Source organism: Enhydra lutris, unplaced genomic scaffold, assembly GCF_002288905.1.
Source record: "Enhydra lutris kenyoni isolate GAN:26980312 unplaced genomic scaffold, ASM228890v2 scaffoldscaffold52, whole genome shotgun sequence".
In the NCBI taxonomy this organism is placed as follows: Eukaryota; Metazoa; Chordata; class Mammalia; order Carnivora; family Mustelidae; genus Enhydra; species Enhydra lutris.
This window is the reverse complement of record NW_019154136.1, coordinates 6051933-6074049: the sequence shown is the minus strand read 5'-3', so window position 1 is coordinate 6074049 and position 22117 is coordinate 6051933. Positions and strand designations below refer to the sequence as shown.

The window sequence follows — 22117 nt, the reverse complement described above, 5'->3', positions numbered from 1 at the left end:
TACACGATGCTTTATCCTCACAAGGATACCATTTTACAAACCGTTAGTCTTGGGTTTATGTGTCTCAAGAGGCCCCAGAATTTACAAGGTGTGAGAGGTCTAGGTACATCTGCTTAGTCCACAGGGACTCACAGAACAGCTACCACGATGGGAGGGCAAAGCTCACCAGAGGTGTAGTGCTCGCTCCTGAAGGGTCCAGAGCAAGGGGCGTGTGGGGCAGCGGGAGTCAGATATGTAAAGAATTACACAGGTGTCTCTCAGGTGCATGGAGCAAAGACTGAAGTTTCGTGAAGTGGATACACTTTGGGGTTCCCAGTAAAAGAGCCAGATACGTGAGTGAGGACCCGAGAGGCAGGGAAGCAGCTCGGGGGAAGTCTGCTTTTCCCCTCTGTGTTTGTTGTCCCCACTGGCTGCCTCCAGTTGCTGGGCTGGGGCTGTCGCTCTCATGATCTATGTACTCAAGCCATTCTGCAGGGTCCTGTGCAATAGACTCTCCTCACTAAGGAACCAGCGAAGGGCTCAAGATACAATGCGTTAAATCCTCCAGTAAGGACAATCTGGGGGAAGGAGCATTATCACAGAAATCTACTGCTTCATTTGGAGATGGACACACAGTTGCTTTGTTTCCACATTCATACACATACACTGTAATAAGCACACTGATCCTTAGGGCCGGCCACCTCTTGGGCATTATTTTAGATTTATGCCAAAAAGCACTCATAATGAAATTCAATGCATTATTTCTTTTAGACTCAAAATTACATCTAGCAGCAGAATATGGGAGTCTAGCTTCTCCCTTGTTTTTATAACCCTATGAATAGACCCAGAATGATCACGGGGAAACAATTCTAAGGGTTTGTTCTTTGGAAAGAAAAGGCTAACTTCAAATCAGGTGGAAAGAGCCTTTAAAAGGCTTTCCTCCTTGGTCCATGCAACATGGTACCATCACTGGGTTAATGGCCAAGTCTATGTTAAAAGCAGAAATGGCACTTAGGAAGTCTGAACCTCAGGTTCCATCAAAACATGCAGTCTGTTTTGAAGTGAAAAATCAAAACGTCAGCATTTGGGGATTTTCAGAAGATGCTTACCATTCTTGATCGACAAACTAGGTGGCATACAATAATAACGCAAACCAAAATTTCGGCAGGTTTTTGAGTGATCGGTGTAGACGGCGTAGCAAGATCTGATACTCACTATTGATAAAAGGCCATCTTCTCTACTAGCACAATTGGAATAGCAGTCCACGAGCCACACCCCCCCGGATGTATGGTGTAAGTCAGTGCTTTCTTGTGTATGGGAATAAGCAGAGTCTTGCTTCAGAAAACCCGGGGAGAGTCTAGAAACATGTGGGTGCCAAGGCTGACAGCTATGGGGACCACACAAAAACTGTGGGGGGTGGGTGACAACAGCAGAAAGGACAATGATAAATGTATTGAGTGACACTTGTCTGCTCACGTAGGCACGCTCACTTCAGGGTTGTCATAGGAGATGGGGACTACTGACTCTTCTCTTAGCCAGTTTTGCCGTGTGAGGAAAACCAACTGCACTCATTTAGAGTTTCTAATATCCCTAGAAAAAAAGAAGAAAACTGGTGTCCTTTGCTACCTGTCATTTTCAACATCCCAAAATCTGCCACTCTCCCTGCAAATGGGAATAACTGACACAAATTACATAGATGGGACATATGAAGTCGTTCTTTCTGACTTTTCTTTCTCTTTGATTCTCACTCAAGAGATGACCTGCTAACAGATTTTTATTTTTCCCTAATGGGCTTTCTTTCCTAGCTGAGTTTACTGTTTCTCTCGGGGTTAGAGTTTTGATGTGGTCACTTGTTTCTTGTTGCTTTCTCTCGAGAACCCTTAAAAGCTTCAGAAAGGAGGCCTCCCTATGCCCTAAACTTGTGCTGCAGTGTCTAGACTCTGGAAAGTTCTAGGCCGGATTCCTTGACTGTGACTGCTTCTCAAAATGTGGCTATTGTGAAACTGAGGAATCATTGCAAGTCTATTTAGCAAAACCTTCCTCATGTGTAAATAAAACATTGGGCATACATGCTTATCTGTGGGTTCAAAGCTCTTCTCTCGGGGGAAAAAAACCCTGGAGACTCCGTGTTGATAGTGGCTAATACAGTTGATAACAGGTTTTTAAAACCAGATGGACATTTCCCAAGACTCAGTGTTCTGGGGCTGGGGACAGTGTGTATCGTGTTCTGATCTACAGTACGTGTTCACCGAGGAGACTGCTTCCCCTGCTGCACTCATTAGCAGCAACTGTGCACTCTCCCAGCCCGTGAATGGCGGGGTCAGGAGGTGGCATGCCATCCTCTGCTCCCTACTGCCATTTCTAGATCTGCACCTTCCCACCGTGTGACAGAAACCAGCTATCACAAGGCTCCTTTGTCTCCTGCCCATCGCTCTCTTCTCTTGGCACTGACTGACCGGCAGTCAGACCCCCAAGCTACCATCACTCTTGGCAGCTTGGATGACTACCTAAATGGCCCATCTAATTCCCCATCTCCCATCACCTTGACCGTCTCCTCTCCCTTACTTTTCTCCTGCATGCCACCTTTTCCACTCACTCCCTTGGTCCCATCCTGGCCTTTGTCCTCTCCAGAAGGGATTCACCTCAAGAATCAGGCTTCCTCCCTCCACTCTTTTTTTTTTTTAAAGATTTAATTTATTTATTTGACAGAGAGATCACAAGTAGGCAGAGAGGCAGGCAGAGAGAGAGAGAGAGGAGGAAGCAGGCTCCCTGCTGAGCAGAGAGCCCGATGCGGGGCTTGATCCCAGGACCCCGGGATCATGACCTGAGCCGAAGGCAGAGGCTTTAACCCACTGAGCCACCCAGGCACCCCCCCCCCCCCCCTCCTACCCCCCCCCCCCCCCCCCGCCACAAGTTCATGTTCCACACTGCAGGGTGGCGATCTCTTAAAACACACCACTAGGAGGCGCCCTCCTTAGGGCACTTTGATGGTGTCTCAACGTTCTCAGCATACAGACCAAACACCGTGGGGGGGCTCACACAGTCCTGCGTGAGGTGGCCCCTTCCTATTCTCTCTTGGGATCTCACTCCCCAGGATTCTCTCGTCTCCACTAACAGTACCCAAAGACAGCATTCGATACATTCTCTTTGAGAATTTCTACATAGTGATAACTGATATTCGCTTTGTATCCTGCTATTTAATGTGATGCAAAATAAGGTTGTATCAACTATTCCTATCCAGCACTAAGTCATAGCTGGCGTGTAGTAACATACTCGGATGCAGAGGAACAATAAAACATGGCATGATACTATTTCCACCTAAAGGAATGTGCCAGACCTGAATTATCCCAGGTTTCATGTCAATAAATAGATGGCAGATATATTAGTCTGAAATGTCCTGTGAAGTGGGGACCTATCTCCCAGACATATGCCGCAGTGGAACCTAATCCCCCTGCGCTCCGACTAGGGACCACATGAACTGGAATGAAGTGGCTATTTTAAAATCGCTTCTCCAAAAGTGATTTCTTTTGGACCCATGAAAGAAATTTGCTGAAGTTCTGGAAGTTTAAAAAGTGCTTTTGGTTGCCAAGTAATTTAACTAAGAGAAATTAAGGGCTTGGAACTCTTCTGGATGAAAATATGTTTTCCCACCCAGCATCCATCTTGAATTTGTTTCCATTCGGAATTCAAGAGTCATGTGGGCACTGGCTTAAGTGGCGGGGGGGGGGACACGGGAGTGTCACGTGATTTGCTGTGTCTGATGTCAAGGCAATTAAATAAAATACAGGACGTGATTCATTCTGATTGAATCAATTAATCCAGCTGCATATCAAACACTTAATGAATCACTCTTTATTGGGAGACCAATTGGATTCTAAAAAGCTGCTCCTACTTATTTTTAGATGACCTAACCCAAGAGGTCACTGAGAGCTTCCTGTTTTCCTTCTTTTACTTTTGGACTCCAATGATTATCATTTTCCACATGTGCAGCTGTTAGGAACCCCAATGTTAATGTTCAAGTGCAAGAAAATCATGTGAACCATTACAGCTCGGCAAGACCAGCACGCTGACCCCTCCTGCCTTGCTTCCCAGGGTGGCCGTGGAATGGATGTGAGCGCACAGACAGGACTCTCTGTTCCGAAGAGATGCCCGGTGATTATGTTTCACTTAAGCCCAGGACATCTTTTTAAACATCAGAGCTACTTTAAAAGAGAAAAAGAAAAAAAAAAAAAAACACCTCTTTTGCCATGAAGCCCAATATATTTTTTTTAAAGATTTTATTTATTTATTTGACAGAGAGAGAGAGAGAGATCACAGGTAAGGCAGAGAGGCAAGCAGAGAGATGGGGGAAGCAGGCTCCCCGCTGAGCAGAGAGCCTGATGCAAGGCTCGATCCCAGGACCCTGAGATCATGACCTGAGCTGAAGGCAGAGGCTTAACCTACTGAGCCACCCAGGCGCCCCGAAGCCTGATATTTTTCTCTAATTTAGTTGGTTGGGCGATGTGTCTTTTCTCTGGACCACCAGAACCTGCCTTCCTTTTTCCCAGCCAGCATCCTGTACAGCCTTCCAGAACACCTCCAAGTTTTCCCTGAGCTTATGTAATATGTAAATACAATAAGGTCTGAAAAATGTATAATGGCCCAGTACACATTGGTCAATCACTTCCCCTGGCCCGCCCTTCTCTGCTCATTCACATCCTTGCTTCCTGTTGTTTTGTAACCTAAGCAAGCACACACGCATCTCTCTCTGCTGGGGGAACTCAATCATCTCGTTCTGCTTGGTCTAGCCTAAATGGGCAGTTCGGAAGAATCACCAAAAGTCTCCATTATGAGGATTCAGTCCTCAGATCAGTAACATCATCCTAGAGTAAACCAACTTCAAAGATACACATTACTAATGCCAGTCCAAGTGGCTCCTTTAATCCTCTCAATAAACACTAAGAATTTCTCTAATCTAGCAAGGTAAATGTGATGGATGGCAGGAATAGGACGAGTAAGGGTCTCATGTAAAAAAGCTACCCTGGTTACTAATTTTCATTTACAAAGAAGGATAAGAACATACGGACCGATGAACTAGAATACAATCAATCACACAGCGATAGGTAGCTGGACAAGAGCTAATGCCCTTTGCCTTGATCATTCCGGCAGTAGATTCAGCAGCGAGAGGCAGGGATCATTCACGTTTTCAACTCCCTTTCTCTAGTCCGAGGCATACACTTGAAATGTGTGGAGATATTCTGGTTGGGTGCGGTGCTACTGGCCTCCAGTGGTAGCGGCCAGAGATGCCACTAACCGTCTCACACGGTGAACAGGACAGCCTCCATAACAAAGAATTATCCAGTCTGGGGGTGCCTGGGTGGCTCAGTCAGTCAAGCAGCTGACTCTTGATTTTGACTCAGGTCATGATCTTGGGGTCCTGGGATGGAGCCCTGCGTGGTGCTCTGTGGTCGGTGGAGAATCTGCTTGAGGATTTTCTCTCCCTCTCCTTCTGCCCCTCTTCCCACTCATTCTCTCTCTCTCTCTCTCTCTCTCATGAATACATAATTTTTTTTTAAAAAAGAATTATCCGGTCTAAAATGTCAATAGACCCAGGTTGAGAAATCATGCTCTAAGGGAAGTAAAACGTTGGCTTCCCATTCTTTCAAATTCTTTATCTCCTTTTAGTCCAAAGAACCAAATGTCATGACACTTTAGGCACAGTTCACGACATGGGTGCAGAGTCGGGGATCAATGGTGTGGACTAGGTCTTGTCCAGTACTGACCATAGTGCATTTATTTTTATACCTTCGGTTTGACTGCCTTTCATCATTTTTCAAGCAGAAATTCAATCATTATAGAAAAGAACTTCAAGGTGAGACATATGGCTCGGCTCACTCAACACTCATTCATTATGTCACATAAAATGGAAATACATTCACACAACCACACCACTCAGCAGTCATTTCATATGGGACCATACCAACAAGCCACAGAGAGTTGTACTGCGCTAATGGGGCCCAGGTGCCCATTATGCAGGCTCAATGAATATTAGTTTAAAATGACCATAAATACCTCTGAAAGAGTGGCTAATGTGTCAGTTCCCTAAATAGACATAGAGGGGGACACAAACCAGTATGGAGAGAGTCAACAATTCCCAAAACATATAGGGCAAAAAATAAGCATGCTGTGATCGGACAGAAAAATGCTGAGAAGGGCCCATCTCCTGTAGCCCATGAAGATGAGACTGTTTCTTTCCAGTAGCCATGGTAGGCGAATCCAAACTTTTTCTCATTCAACTAGCCCTGCCTAACGATCTGGCCTTGCCAGACAGCTGGTTAGCGTTAGAGATGCTGTCCATGGCTACTCAACCCAGGGTCTTCTTATGCGCTGCTGATTGGCCAGCATCATAATTGGAACCATAAACTTGGCCCAAGTCACACTTTGCTCAAACCAATTGAATTCATCAATTCAGTACAGGGCCACTCAAACACAAAAGAGTAGACCAAAACAGGCTTTAATGACATTCCATTGTAGAAATCCAGTTTGCATAATAGAGTCGAACTGCATAAATCTATGCAATTCAAAAACTCCACCAAATTCAACCATTATGCTCCACGGAAGATGCCTCGGCTCTAGTTCATTCTGTCCCTTACCTCTGTCTTTGTTTTTCTCCTTTCCTAGTGAATCCAGTTTCTTTCGCAAAGATTTCTTTCTCTTCTGTCCATCTGTAAGTATTAAAAGAAAGAAAAGTCGTAAACAGAAGCATACATGTGGTATCTTATACCATCAATACCTACATTTGAGCAAAAGCATGACTTCTCACTTACTTAGCTCCTAATTTGACATTTTAGGCAGAATAATGGCTCTGAAAATACACAGAAATCCCTGACTTGGATAGTGCACACAACGAGAACCTTGACGTATGCTCTCAAATTTTGTTTCAATCATGAAAGTAGAGAAAACTTACCTCCTTCAGAATTAATTGAGTGTTGACACTTAGATATGTCTGCTGTTCCTATTAAATGGGTCTCTTCCTATTTTTCATATTTATGCAAACCAATGTCATCTTGAATCAAATCTCCACGAGAGGAAAATCAACGGGACATATGATTTTGACATTTATAAGCTGGTAGAGTGTAACTGGATAAGGAGATGAATTTGGGAGTCTAGAGAAGTCAGATCTAACTATTGCTGCACCATTTACTAACTGTGTGACTTGGGACAAGTCTCAGCATCCTCATCTATAAAATGGGAATCTCATGAGGTTGTTGTGAGATTTAATGAAACATTGTACATCAAATGCCTCATGGGGACCCTGACTCATAGGCATGAATTCAGATTTACTTTCTCTGTAGATCTCTGTGGCTGTACTGTAGTTTTATTAACCATTCCCCCACTAAATGGACATTTGGGTCATTTCGAAGTTTTCACTACAATAAGTAAAGGATATACCCCCTTCCAGCATCTTGTACTTGCAACATACGTATGTAGCATGTCTGGCTAACTCTCCAAATAATAAAGATACCATTCATATCAGTAGGCAGCTGCAATCAAACTCCTGGGATGTCATCAGAAAACGTTGCCAGTCATCATGGCAAGAATTGTGTTTCAAGATTACACAACCGTCAACCTAACGTGTGGGAGGCACACCTCGGGAATCCGCACCGAGGTCAAGTAGGGGAAATGCAGCCCATGCTGCAAGGAAACTTGGGTTTAAAAGGAGGATTTAGAATTTTTTTTTTACAGGATACACTCAAAATTGTAGTCCAGAAGGAGACTCAGCCCAATAAAATTTCAAAGCCAAATGCTGGTATCAGAAAAAGACAGCATGCACGTTCTTAACCAGAAATGAGCATTCCCGGGATCCTAGTGGGGCTGCAGATGTTCCCAATTCCTTCTCTCGGGATTTTTGGAGGCAAAAGATATCACGGTATAATCAACAGACACAGTCAATCCCTCTTCTTTCAAAAAGCAAAGAAATATTGCAAGAATGCCTCTCCTCCCACAAAATGGACACAGTTCGTAAGAGCCTGCACCCTTGCAGCCGTGAGGTTTGTACGGGGGGACAAGAGTAAGTCACTTGTAATGCGGTGAAGAGACAGCCACCTCTCACTATGGGTATGTTCTTATCTCCAGTGTCTAGATGATGATTACTTATATGGCCTACCCACAACTTATTATAAAATATATGACAATAAACATACTAACAACACAAGACTCAAATCCATTCTCCAAACAGGACAAGACTTTTACTTTGTTAACGCTGTTCATCATTTCACATCTCCATGTGTCTCTGACTGTAACAAGGGTATATTTCTTTAACAACATTCTCTCATTCCTTCATTTTAATCGTTGACCCAGAAGAATAACTAAACTATATAGTAAAGCTAAAGAGACTTAGTTTTCATAACCAGTGCACAGATCCTAAAATTCAAGCAAGTTATCAAAGAACCAGCACACAGATAGATAGGATAGGGGACATTTTCTTTAAAGATAGGTTTTTTTAAAACTTCTTTTTAATTGGAAGCTGTAGCATATATAAAGATGTGTATAACTACAAATGTGCAGTTTAAATAAATAATAGGAGGCCAAATCCCACACCACAACAGCCAAGTTCAGAGGTAGACATTGCTCGTGCCCAAGCCCCCTGTGTGTCTCCCTCCCTTTCGCCCCAGGTGACCACTGGTCTGGTTTTTGCCATAATCAAGCATTTGTTTTTCTTCGTAGTTTTACGTAGTTTTGCCATCTACAGATGCATTTATAAAGAATACAGTTTGTTTTCCAACTTTTGGGCTCCCCTAGATGGAGTCACACTGTAGGTATTCTCTCCTGCCTCTTTTATGCCATTCGTCAACACTTCGGAAATTTTCACCCCGTGGAAGCGGGTGGCTGTGGATCACTCCATCAGGTGGCTGTATACTGCTTTCTGGTACGAATATACCACGGTTCACTGGAAATGTGAGTTGCTTTTAGCTTGAGACTCTCAGGACCCGTGTTTTTGAGAAATGCTGTGCATGTCTTGCTATGTCCATGTCGAAGACCCTCTCTCAGACAGTGGTTCTTGGAATGTGGCTCTGGGACCCCTGGCATCGGTAGTGCCTGGAAACTCTGTAGAGCTGCAAATTCTATGGTCCTGCCCCAAAACTACTGACTCAGGAACTCTGGGGCAGGGCCCCACAATGTGTGCTTTCCCCAGCCCACCAGGGGCTAGTTCCCGCTGAAATCTAAGAACCACTGTTCCGGGAGAGATATGTACAAGCTGCGTTGTCAGGCTAGCACGTATGCAATCTTGGCCTCTACTAGGTAACATCAAACATTTTCTAGGTAGGTTCGCTCATTTGTATTCCCACCAGCATGAGAGTTCACACAGTCCCACAAGGATAATGTGTACTTCAAATTCCAAGATTCCAAACAATATCTTGAAGCCTCCTTATAGGGGAAAAAAAATGTGATCTTTGTGAATAGTAGCCTACAATTTTAAAAATGCTTAGCTATTTACAACGGATACAAACATTCTCTTTTTCACTTCATGAGACAGTCCTCACACTCACCCCAGGTCGGCATGGATAAGTGACCCTGGGCCACAGCACACCTGGCAAGTCTTGGAGTTTGCACTCCATCCTAGCCTCAAAGGAAGGTTCTAGCTTGTTTCCAACCTCCAGAAAATGCCTGCTGAGGGAAGTTTGAAAGAATGCCTTTTGGCACCACCTCCCTTACTTTTCCCAACCACAGCTGCCTTGCTGTTGACTCGGACCAGAAACCTAGACTCTCAGAGAAGGCAAACTGAAGGAGTTCACAGGCAGCGAGGGGAGCTCAGTGAAAAGGGAAGGGAAAATGCTATAAAAGAGACACTTGGTGGCAGAACGGGAAGTGGCCCTTTAGAGATGGCACCTAACCACTAGACTTGAGTCTAGCGGTGCTGGGGGCTGCTAACTCTTTGCTGGGAGGAACTGTCCTGTGCACAGTAGGATATCTAGCAGCATCCCTGGGCTCAATTTCCGGGATGCCAGAGAGCCCACCCAGTCCCTGTGGTGACAACCAGTAATGTCTCTGGATGTCACCAAATGTCCCACGGGGACAAAATCACTCTGGTTGAGAAGCCCTGGTCTGTGCATAACTCTACCTAGAGGACAGCTATAGGCTCAAGCCATGTGACACCCAACTCCAGAAGAGTCACATTTTCCCAGTTATCACAATGCTCGACCCATACCCAATCTCGGTTTCTGTTTGAGGCAGAACAGTAAAATATGTTTATAAATTGTTGAGCTCTTACGTATCCGGTTGAATAACAATTTCTGTCAATTTGGAAAGAAATGCAAGTCTGCCTATGGCTATCTTTCTACCAGATTCCTGTCTACAGGTAGGGGAATAGAGAAGGTTCTTTGAATAAACAGCCTTCCATTTCTCTGTATGAAGCATCTCACCCTTGTTTAGGTCAGGTGTGGAACCGCATTTGATGATGAACGGCTGTCTGAATGGATGCATGAGCGTGTCTTTGGCAGGTGGGGAAGACTCAGGGGACACTAGTTCTTTTTTCTTTTTTTTCTTTCTTTCTTTTGAGGACTAAACATGGTGGATGGGGAGACTTCCTGGCCAGCCCTCCACTGGCCAGAGCAAGGATCCAGGAGGAGATTACAGGAAGGCCGTTTTCTCAGCAAATGGAGCTGTTCAGCAATGGAATGAGCTGCCTCACCCCTCCCCCCCCCCCCCCCCCCCCCAAAAAAAGAAAAGAAAAAGCACTGCTCACAGTGGCTTCTGTCTCCGCTGCTCTTTCTGTCTTGAATCCCTCACTCTTGGGGAAGCCACGTCATGAGCAGTGCTATGAAAAGGGCTATGCGGTGGGGACCTGGGGTCTCTAGCCAGCAGCCCTGTGAGTGGGCCGGGCCACCGATTATCCTGCCCCAGTCAACCCTTCAGATGACTGCAGCCCCAGCGGAGCTTGACGGCAAACCTCACACACCAGAACCTAAACCAGAGCAGCCGGGCTGTGATAGTCCCAGAAACTGTGTGAGATCAGAAATGTTTACTATTTTCAAAAACAAGAGAAAAGAAAAGAAAAACAAAAAAGATGCCCGGCCAAATGCCTGGTATATCATAGATAGGATGCTGGGTCAGAGAAAGGATATTTCGTGGGGAAACTGGTAAAATCAGATCAAAGTCTGCAGTTTGGCTGATAGCAACGTATCGATGTTGGGTCCTTTGTGGTGATAAGTGTACCAAGGTTACATAGGGCACAAGGTCATTGAAGAAGACTGGCTGAGGGGTGTAAGGGAACTCTGTAACTGTCTTTATAACTTTTCTATAAACCTAAAATTATTCTAGAATAAAGCAGTTGTGTTGTTGTTTTAAAAAACCCTTTCGCCCCGGTACTGCACGTATTCAAGCAAAGGCTGAGGCCTCATCTGTCACGCACGTGAGAAGGTAGAGGCTCTCACGGCTCACTGGGTTCCTCGGAAACACACAGACCATGGAGCTCAACTTCATGGCGAGAAGGTGACTCACAAGTCAGAGTTTCTGACCTGGCTGGAAACTCCTGAAATAATCTTCCTAGTCACATCTCCCTGATCTGGAAGAAACCAGGGGTCTGGGCCAATGTAAAGCATCTGTTATGCCTGCCATTCTGGTGTAGCATGTTTCCTGGAAAGGGAGTGGACAGATGAGAGGTTCGACCAGATTTGTTGTTATGGCACTGGTGATGTTTTCATAGGCGGCTGATTGGAGTGTCCCATGATCCCTCCTATTTCTTAGGTTCCCTAAATCCCTTTTCTGTGTAAGTTATCCAGACTTGTTGCTTGATTGTTTGCCTCCAAGAACACAGATACATATATAAAGCTGTTTCCTTTTCAAGTTCCCATGACTGTTCTGATGAACCAAAATACAGTGTTTAAATTACATGAATGAATGTGGATAAGGCGAGCTATACAATGGAGGTGGATGTCTTATCAAAATGTTTACTAAAACTATATTTTATCCCTCACTAAAACTCAAACTCATCCTTTAGTCTCATCCACCTCCCCTTTTGAGGGCTCTCAAGCCACAGACTTCTAAACCGAAAGCAAGAAAAAGACTAAATCAGATACTTTCTTTCCAGTTTGGGACAGGAAGGTTTGTCAAAAAAGTTACGTTATTATTAGTGGTCCTGGCACCTGAGGGCCATTCCTTGTGCCCATACTCCACGGCTTGTGTTTTCCAGTGATTCGTCTCAGTGGTATAAGTTCATCTGGCGTGTTTAAGTCAACACTGAAACCCTGGCAGGACTGATGACAAAACGCCAGACAAAGACCCATCCCAGGAAAAGGCGGCTGGGTAGGTTGGGGACAGTTGTTATTGCCATCGCCATCCTCAGTGGAATGGACTTGAAATTGTCCCTACTGCTTTGAGTTGCCTTTTCAAAGTCCATCTGGAGAAACAGAAGGGAGGGTAGTCCTGATAAAAAGGGGGAGGTAGTTAGCAGGAAAACGGACACCTCTACTTCTTGGCAGGAAATGCGGCAGCGAGCCCAGGATAGGGGACCCGATGTGACCAGTGCGATGCTCCAGTCTGAAAGCTGAACTGGGATTCACTGTAGAGGTTCAGGAGAGGAGCTGAAACAGCGTTCTGGCCTCGGTGTGCAAACAAATATTCTCTGTCCCCGGATACTGTGCCACAGAATGTGATGGATCTCCTTGGCGTGGGAATACGATTTATACTATACAAGTTATCTGTTGAAACAGCGTCGTCCCCCCAGAAAGTGGGCTCGTCCCCCATACATTGATCCATCCCTGCTCCATCCATCCCTCCATCCAACACCGATACAGCCCATGCTGTAGGGGAGACGGAGCTTGGCGCTATGAACCCAGGTGAACGGACACAGAGTTTAGTGCCAAAGACAGATACATGGAAAACTCACTAAAGCGAAATGAAGAAACATTTCAGTGGAGGCATCTAGCAAGTGGGAGGTCAGAAGTGAGAAGGCTGTCTCCAACTCTGCTTGAGAAGGCTAACGTTCACGTTCAGTCTTAAAGGACAAGGTGAGGCCTCTCAGGGGCCTTTGAATTTTGGTGGGGGTTCCCTCCACTAAATCACATGGTGACTATTTAGTCTAGGAGGTCCTTTCTTATCCTAAGCCTCTTATTCCTGGTAATCCAACCCTTTATCAAGCAAGCATTCTATTGGGGAAAAAAAGATGAGAAGATTGTTAACCCCCATAGTTTCTTTAGTGGGATCTAGGGCTCAAGAGAGTGACAAGTTAGAATTCTGGAAGAAAACAGTCTACATGGAAATCATGGCAAACAACGTATTCAAGCCCAAACGTGTCCCACTGTTTGGTCAAGTTTGGATCTCACTATATATTTTTTCATGTTTTAAGAAATCTTCCATGCTATAGACTGTTGGTTATTTAATCAAGTTCAAAGGTCAAAGTTTCCGTTTATATATCACCTTCTTCCTAGCAGTTCTTCCATTAACCTTGATTGTAATAGGAGGCAAGTAGAAACACAGCGATTGAGTAATTTTTCTAGGTGTGAACCCCAATGAATTAAGCATTGTTTCTTTAGCCTGCTAGCACCCTGTGGGTTAGATTTTCCAAAATCTGTTTCCAAAGTGTCTATGTTTCTCAGGGAAGAAAATATTTATGGCATTCTTAAGCAATACAGATGCCTCTCCTTAGAGCGGAGGCTCCACAAAGTACTTGTGAAATGTTAATCCTCGCAGTTTACATGTTGAAGTGGTGGTGAAATTAGCAAAGCTGCGGTCAGAAAACAAGAACATTCTGTGAGTCTCTCTCACTGTTGTAAAGGGAGTCAGCTCTTGGAGGTGACCATGCTTCCCGTTAAATTAAATGCTAAGAAGCCTTCTCTGCTTTGTGTAAATTAATTTGGCAAAGTAATCTGTTCTGAAATTTTTCCTTAAGAGGAAAAAAATCACCTTGTAGATTTTTGAGCCTCAAAGCAGGTGTTTTTCTATTACAGAAAATCATTGAGATATTTGATTTGTTGATGATGTCTTATTCTATCAAAACGCAAGGTAGGGAAGCTCATCTCATGGCTGGGAGGTCATGGGTTTGAAAAGCTCAACGATGGTTTCTCCTTAACCAGGCATTCTTGATAATCACTGCTTGCTGTAATAACCAGTCATGATCAAATTATGCCCTAGAAGGATCTTTTACTTGCTGTCATTTTTCCATATTCAAATGCTGTGAGTAAAGAAAATAAAAAGCTATAAGCCCATGTTCCAAAGGAGCAGCCCTGCTGTTCTTTTGTCTCTCCAGGCATCCTAACTTGCATTTCTTACAGCATGTTCCTTAAATCAAAAACAATGCTTTTAACTTAACCTAGGTAGGCATTATATTTGCAGAGACAGAAGTCTCGAAAAATCAGAGCAAGAGAAATGGCTTTTGACAGGTCTTTTCCTTAAGCCATGTTTCTTTCCTGGAGCATAAGGGAAAGAAAGCAGGTAGGAAAACAAAAAGACAAAGATCACTTATCCCAAAGAAATGCCCTGGATTGTTAAGGAAATTAAACTCCAAATTAAAGAAGTTTCATCATTACTTGTTTTAAAGCCAAAGCTTGTAGTTCAAGTTGAAAAGGTAGACAGACAAGGGTCTACACATGGTCTGATTTTTGATCAGCGTAGGGGCCAATGCTACAGACTTTCTTTTGACAGCTGTTGTTTTATAGTGAACAAGTAAGAAGGGAATCAAATATCTTTAAGTCATAAACTTTAAGCCTTGGGAATGCTTCCAAATTTCTGCCAGTTGCTCCCATGAAAACAGCTCTCACAAAGGCAGTTACCAGACCAATGATGTAATTAGAGGAAAAGTATTAGGGTCTTCATCCTTTCCTTTTCCATTCTTGCTTTTGATTATTCTTTGAGACATGGGAAATAATTCTTCACAACACAGAAAACACTGTATAAATAAATGTGCTCTGATTGAATTCTAAATCCATTGCCTTCAATTTCTCACATATTTCCTGAGCCACAGATCTATGCCAAGGCCCATGCTACACACCAAAGCAAATAAATGTGACCAAAGAATGGTTTCCTCCCTATTGCTTCTTTGCAATGACGGACGACGTTGCCATTATGTATACCGATAGTTTCTAATCTAAATTCACCTTTACCCTACTATGTCCCGACCAATTTTTTTCTTTCCCTGATTTGCTAGGTGCTCACCCTCCCAGTGGTCACATACACAGCCTGGGGTGAGTACTCAGTCCAGGCTCAGGAAAGGAATCTGAGGTCAAACCAATTCCAGTGATTCCTTTCTGCTTGCTACTGTAGATTTGGACACTGGCAGACGTTGCCATTCTGGGGATGGAGAAGGGAGGGAAGTCTACTGGGAAGCAGGGGGGAAACACTCCTCTATTATTAAAAAGATACCTGATGAAGAGTCCCTACTTTTCTGCTTCTTTGTGCTGCTATAGAGGCTGGGATATCGGGGGCTGCTGCAGTCATTTTGTGACGAGCGAAGCCAGCCAAAGAACAGAGTGACCCACTGATGATGGCCAAGAAGAAATTCCCGAGTCCTAAAACTAGTCTATCTATGGGCTCCTTGTAAAGTAATATAATCAATCTCTTTATTATTTAAGCCACTTTGGATTGGGTTTCTGTAATTTGCAGCCAAAGCATCTTAACAGTGGATAATCCGAAACTCTGCTGTGGGATGTGTTTTTCTACTTATATTAGCACCAGCCTTGACAGGTATTGCCAGGCATCCCTAAAATAGACATCCCTGGAAAGTCAGAATGTTTGTACATTGGGTGGGATCTATGATAAGGAGGGTAATTGAATTATAAGTGAATTATAAGTGAATATAATAGAATTATATTGTATAATATAATATGAATATAATATGGCTTATATTATATATGAGTGTTTATAATAGAAATAAAATATACATATAATATATAACACTTAAGGGCACCTGGATGGCTCAGTCAGTTAAGCATCTGTCTTTGGCTCGGGTCAGGATCTCAGGGTCCTGGGTTTGAGCCCTGCATCGGGCTCCTTTCTCAGCAGGCAGCCTGCTTCTCCCTCTCCTTCTGCCCCTCTCCCCTGCTCACGCTCTCCCTCGCTCTCTCTTTCTCTCAAATAAATAAATAAATAAAATCTTTTTTAAAAAGGCATAAACACAACAAACACTCAAAACATCGAGAGTTGCATAGGTCTGATCATTAAAAAAACACTTGCAAAATAAAGATAGTGAAGACACTGAAACGAAGAGAATGGCATGCTTGATCAACTACATAGATAATAACTATAAATTACTATATCAAATTAATATTAATCTCTTAACTCAGAGGCCAACAAGCCATTTCTGTAAAGGTCTAGATTGTGAATATTTTCAGCTTTGTGGGCCATACGGTCTCTGCCAAAACTATTCCACTCTTCTGCAGTAGCAATGAAACAACCTTAGACAATACAGCAACAAATGGGGGTGGCTGTGTTTTAATAAAACTTTATTTATAAAAACAGACAGTGGACTAGATTTGGCCTTTGGGCTGCAGTCTGTTCACTCCTATCTTAAGCGAAGACCCCTGAAACTACTTTTTCAGAGCTTTGCCTGTGTAACAATTTTATAAACACCTACTAATTCAATTTGGAAATCATCCTGAGGACTTCATTTCAAATGATCTGGAAAGCCTGATTGGTTTAAAAGCACTTAGTATTTAATTTCAGTTAATACTTACCTGCCTTTGTTTCCCCCAGGGGAAACAAAAAGAGCAAAAATGGGAGCTCCTATTCATATTTCAGGGATGAGACATTCTTTGTAATTATCAGGTTTACTTTTGGGTCATGATTCCCAACAGAAAGAATAGTGTAGTCTGCAAACCCTTGAAAGGTGCCAGAGTATTTCAGAAACTGCAGTGACAAAAGTTTTGTTCAAGATGCCAAAGCCCTGTGTAACGATAGTTGCCGCTCCAACAAAGATATATATAAAAGATATATAAAACATGGTCACGTATACATGTATACACTTGTCCAGTAGGGACAAGACCTTGGATAGAAAACTATGGTCTGAGAACATAAAGGAAACCACTTATGACTACAAAGGCACAGAGCCTATGGCTTGAAGAACCACTTGCTATCATGCGGGCTGGTCACTCAGCAGCAGAACAGAATCATACAGCAGCCTACACGGGAGAACTTGACATGGTCTAAGCCCGGGGGTGCGGAGGAGAGCATCCAAGAAGAAAATTACAGAAGAGCCTGCAGAGAAGCCGCTCTGTCATTCCCAGCTTTTGCTGGACTAGGTAGATGAGACAGCTCGTATCTCTAAGTGTTACCAGTGGTATCATGGATAAATGCCATCCACTGTTCTTTCTTTCCATGCAACTGATGGATCTCTTTTTTCTCTATTGACTGACTAGGAGATCCTAGACGACATGGACTACCTCTGACATGATATTGTAGCCTTCATTAAAGGCTTCTACCTCTTGAGAAGCTAAAGCCCCACATATCTACCTCCTCTGGGGTGTATGCCTAGCTTGGTATTGAGAGAGAGAGTGAGAGAGAGAGAGCAGTGAAGCAGCACAAGGAAGCCCCCTGGCTGGCCGTCCACAGTTGGGCTCTGGACTGAGAAGGGACTAGGTGCCTAGGCCAAGGTCAACCTTGGTTCCTTTCTGTGGCCCTACAGAAACAATGCCCCATCCACCTTCCCAGGACCCTAGGAGCCAAAGCAAAGAACAACTACAAGTTTTCCACATTGACATTTTTGTTCTTTCCTTCCTTACTGCCCCTTCCTCTATTCCATCTTCCTTCCAAGACTGCATTATTCAAACTGTAGGTCACAAACCCTTAGTGAATCTCAAGGAAAATTTAGTGAGTCACATGAGTGTGTTTTAGGAAAGGATAAAGAATCATATAGAAGCGGATAGGACAGAACATTAGAGACAACATTGAAGTGTATCTCTGATAAACATGAGCACCATTTGGTTCATGTGTTTCCTGGACTGAGGAGTAAAATGTATCCCTCACTGGTAGATGGTGGACAAAGAGTTTGAAACCTAGTGCTCTGAGACAAATGCACATAAATCTGTGGTGCTTTCCCACAAGAGGCTGCAAGCAAAATGGATTTTTCTTTTCTATGCAACAGTGTGGTAAATGGCTTGGATCATGACATTAGTTGGCAACAGGAGGCCCAGGAGTTTTGTTTCATCTTGTTTGTTTGTTTTTTCCCCAGGAAAGGAGTAGATTCTGTGGTTGAAGACCACTCTAATGGTTCCAGGTGTGGTGGGCAGAATAAGGGAGAAGCCCCGAATTTAGGGAAGCAGGTGGGGGACCTCTGGCTGTAGTTTAGATGAGATATAAAGACAAGCTGAAGGCAGATGAAGACAAAGCGACCTGGTGCTGACAACAATGATGCCGGAGATGGGGACAGGTAACTTTCCCTGAGAGTGTGTACAGTTTCGGGAGATGTGTGAAGCATCACCATGGTTCTTACTTCTTTTGAACCTCACATCAGTCCTATGAGACCATCAACCAAAGTCGGAAACCGGGCATGGGGTGAAGCAACAGGGAAACACTTGTGTCTCAGAATCATTCCTGGGGCTCCTGGGGAAAAGGAGAGAAAGGCGTGGGGGATGCCCTTTGGAGAGTCAGGGAAGAGGAGAGGAAGGAGCTTCATTTGAAAGGAGAGGTGCCTGTGTGCGTTCATTCACCTCTCGAAGATTTGCGGAGGGGCGGTGGAATCGGGCAGAGAAGTGAGTGGTTTACCTGGTGTTCCAGATTCAAAGAGAACTAAGATAGAGGCTGACCCTAGGGGAATCACAGTCCTCTGGGAGGCCTTAACAAAGGTGAGTGTGGACACATGAAAGACACACCTAGCTTGGCAGCTCATGCCATGGAGATCCGCGTTGAGCACCTCAAAGCCCAGTGGTGCCATTATTCTCTGATCACCCTGTTGGGCGGCATTGACTTCCTTTCCACGTTTCCACTTCTAGGGGAGTCTGTGGATTTTACCCCAGTTCTCAATTTCATTTTTACTTACACAGAAGGCTTTGACAAATAGTTCCAGCACATCGCCTCTCCCCCTGGACTCTGCCAGCAAGAACGACGTGGGAAGAGGGTAGTCAGATCTCCCGTCCAGGGCTGGCACGTGAACACCCAAGCTCCGTTTCCTTGTCCGTCAGGTTGCCCTTATTTTTTCAAATCAACACTTAAATCACAAACCACACTGAAAACCCAAAGACACCTTGAGTGTTACCCCACCAAAAATACCATTTTCTTGATTTTCACTGAGTTGTTTACTTGGGTTTTATACCGGTGACAAGGGTGAGGGACCATGTTACAAGGAAGCGGTATGATAGAAATTTTGACGCATCAGGGTACTCTTTTATGAGACTATTGCCCACCTTTTCTGAGACCGTCAGCAATTCCCCAGCCCATGACACCGTTCTCAAAATACATCAACTGAGCCTTTCTCGAATGTGCTATCAGAAATCGGCTGAATGATGTGGGGGGCGGGGGGAGCACTACAGACAACATGCGTTAAGCATTTCTGTCTTGTGGAACAACTACTCGGCTTCAAATACTTCGTTTTTGACAGAATGAGGGGATGCCACAGCGCCCGCAGAAACATGCTTTTCTGACTGTGGCAGAAGTCAGTCATTTCCTTTCATCTTATCGTCGACAGCAAAGTTTTCCTGCTAGGGCCCAGAGAGTAAACACTTGAGCCCGTGAGACATAGGGGCTGTCACTGCTTAAGTCTGCGTTTGCTGCCTGAAAGCCCCAGAGACAAGACGTATGTGGAACGGCACGGCGGCGTTCCCGGGAGACTTCAGTTACAGAAAACAGTTGGGGAGCTGGGTGGGACCAGCAGGCCAGTGGCTAACCCCCGCCTTAGACCATTTGTATTGAAAAGCTACCAGATGCATGTCAACTGAGCCTAACCCGCTATCTGATAGGTAAGTAGTACTCTGTTGATGTGTTGTGAATAAATGAAGAGTTCACGCAGGCCTGAGGTCTTGTTGAATTTCATGACCCCGCTCCCAGCATCTGTTTTCCTGGTTCTGCTATTCAGGATTGGGCCATTTACAGACTAGGAGGTCTGATTCCAAAGCCTATGCCGAGAGCAGCCTTTGATCAGGAGGAAAAACATGCCACGGTTGTCTCCATGGGGGAAACTCAGGCTCACAGGGAAGTCACAGATAGCATCCCTCCCACCGAAAGACCTCCCGATCGCTACCATCAAAGATTTCTCTAGGTTCTCTAGTCCCTTAAACCATTTCTAGACATGTGACTAGTTATAGAAATTCAGTAGTGGAATTTTTATTTAAGGAATTTAAATGCAACTAACGGGGATGCCTGGGTGGCTCAGTTGGTTAAGCCGCTGCCTTCGGCTCAGGTCATGATCCCAGCGTCCTGGGATCGAGTCCCACATCGGGCTCCTTGCTCAGCGGGAGCCTGCTTCTCCCTCTGCCTCTGCCTGCCACTCTGTCTACCTGTGCTCACTCTGACAAATAAATAAATAAAATCTTTAAAAAAAAATAAAAAAAAATAAATGCAACTAACGCTACAGATATTAAAACTATAATCTGAAAAAAAGTCCTTTGTTGAAGCAGCTTAAGATTAGAAGGGATAGAGAATTAAGCTTATCAGTCATTTTATAACGTTTACGTAAGTATCAGTTTTTAGTTTGCGTTGTCTCCTGGCTGAATGGATCTCAAGGAAGAAGCTGTCACAAGACATGAGAAGCCTAGGGCCCCGAATAATTGCATGCGGTTTGGTCCCTCTCCCCACTCCCACTGCCACCCTGCCTGGGACACATGTCTGAGTAAGGAACTTCTGTCATGCTGAGGCGCGGAGGGTTAGCCTACCTCAGCTAACACAAAGGTCTATCTGTGAGGTAAGATAGCTGAGCCATTTAAAAGTTAGCTGTTGCCCATTTGCCTTGTAAGTTACCGTAAGAGTGGCCCCTACAATAGTATGAGAGTGTCTGTCCTCCCATCAAGTTTATCACCCAACTTCTGGAGCCAACCCAATCTAAGAGGGAAAAAAAACCCTCCTTGGTGGTTCGCTTGCATGTCTTTTGTACATAGGAGGGTGAGCACCTTTTTCAGTATCTCTCAGCCATTTGTGTTACTTTTTCTGTGTGCTGCCCATAATTTGCGTATATTTTAATTATTTGTCTTTTCCAGATTAATTTGTAATAAAGCCTTATACAGTACAGAAGTTAGCCTTTAGTTGGTCAGATGTGCTGTGAATTTCTATTTATTTGTTTGCCACGCAAATGATTCTATCTTTTCTTCTTCAACATAGTGATACATGTCATTCTCTTTCTTTATGTTTTCTGGGTAATGCCTTCTCCAATGTAAAAATAAATAAATATCCACTTATGGTTTGTTTTGGCACACTTACAGTTTCATTAAAAACATCCTCTAGGGGCGCCTGGGTGGCTCAGTGGGTTAAAGCCTCTGCCTTCGGCTCAGGTCATGATCTCGGGGTCCTGGGATCGAGCCCCGCATCGGGCTGTCTGCTCGGCGGGAAGCCTGCTTCCCCCTCTCTCTCTGCCTGCCTCTCTGCCTACTTGTGATCTCTGTCTGTCAAATAAATAAATAAAATCTTTAAAAAATCCTCTAATAATTCTTGCATATCAACTTACTTTGACGTAAGGACTAAGGTTAGAGTCCAACCTTTTCCCCTCAACGGTTGTCTCACTGTCACTAATACTTAATAATAATCCATCATTTTTCCCTTGATCAAAAAAAAGTAGTATTTATCACGTCGTAAGTTGCTGTATTTATTCTTGCTCATTTCTGGGCTCTGCTGCTTTCTATTGATCTGCCCATGGGGCAGCAGTATAATACTCTTAACTGCTCTAGTCGTATGACACTTTACTAAATGGGCAGGGACACTCTCCACTTGACCTCTTTCTCAGATTTCCCCTGCCTACTCGTACACGGTTATTTGTCTAGATGTTTAGAACAATTTAGTGATGATCCAAAAGCAAATTGTTCTGGTGTGGTTTTTGGAATCACACTCAGTTTATAGCTCATCAATGACATAATTGACATCTTTGCTTTACGGATTCTTCTTATTCAAGAAAAATGCAGACTTCTGTACTTATTCCTAACTCCCCTTCTTATCCAACTGAGATCCCATGGTCTGGAATTCTCATCACTCCTGTGGACGCTGTATTAACTAGTCTCCTACCACTTCTGTAACAAACAACCATCAA

General features: G+C 44.1%; 1 protein-coding gene across 1 annotated transcript in view; it reads right to left on the bottom strand.

The window, feature by feature from the left end:
• The window catches only part of LOC111157136 (Rho GTPase activating protein 6), a 253856-nt gene that overhangs the window by 47950 nt on the left and 183789 nt on the right, over positions 1 to 22117 (bottom strand). Inside the window, 1 exon segment of the mRNA XM_022518387.1 lies at positions 6612 to 6683. Coding sequence (XP_022374095.1) covers positions 6612 to 6683 — 72 coding nt within the window.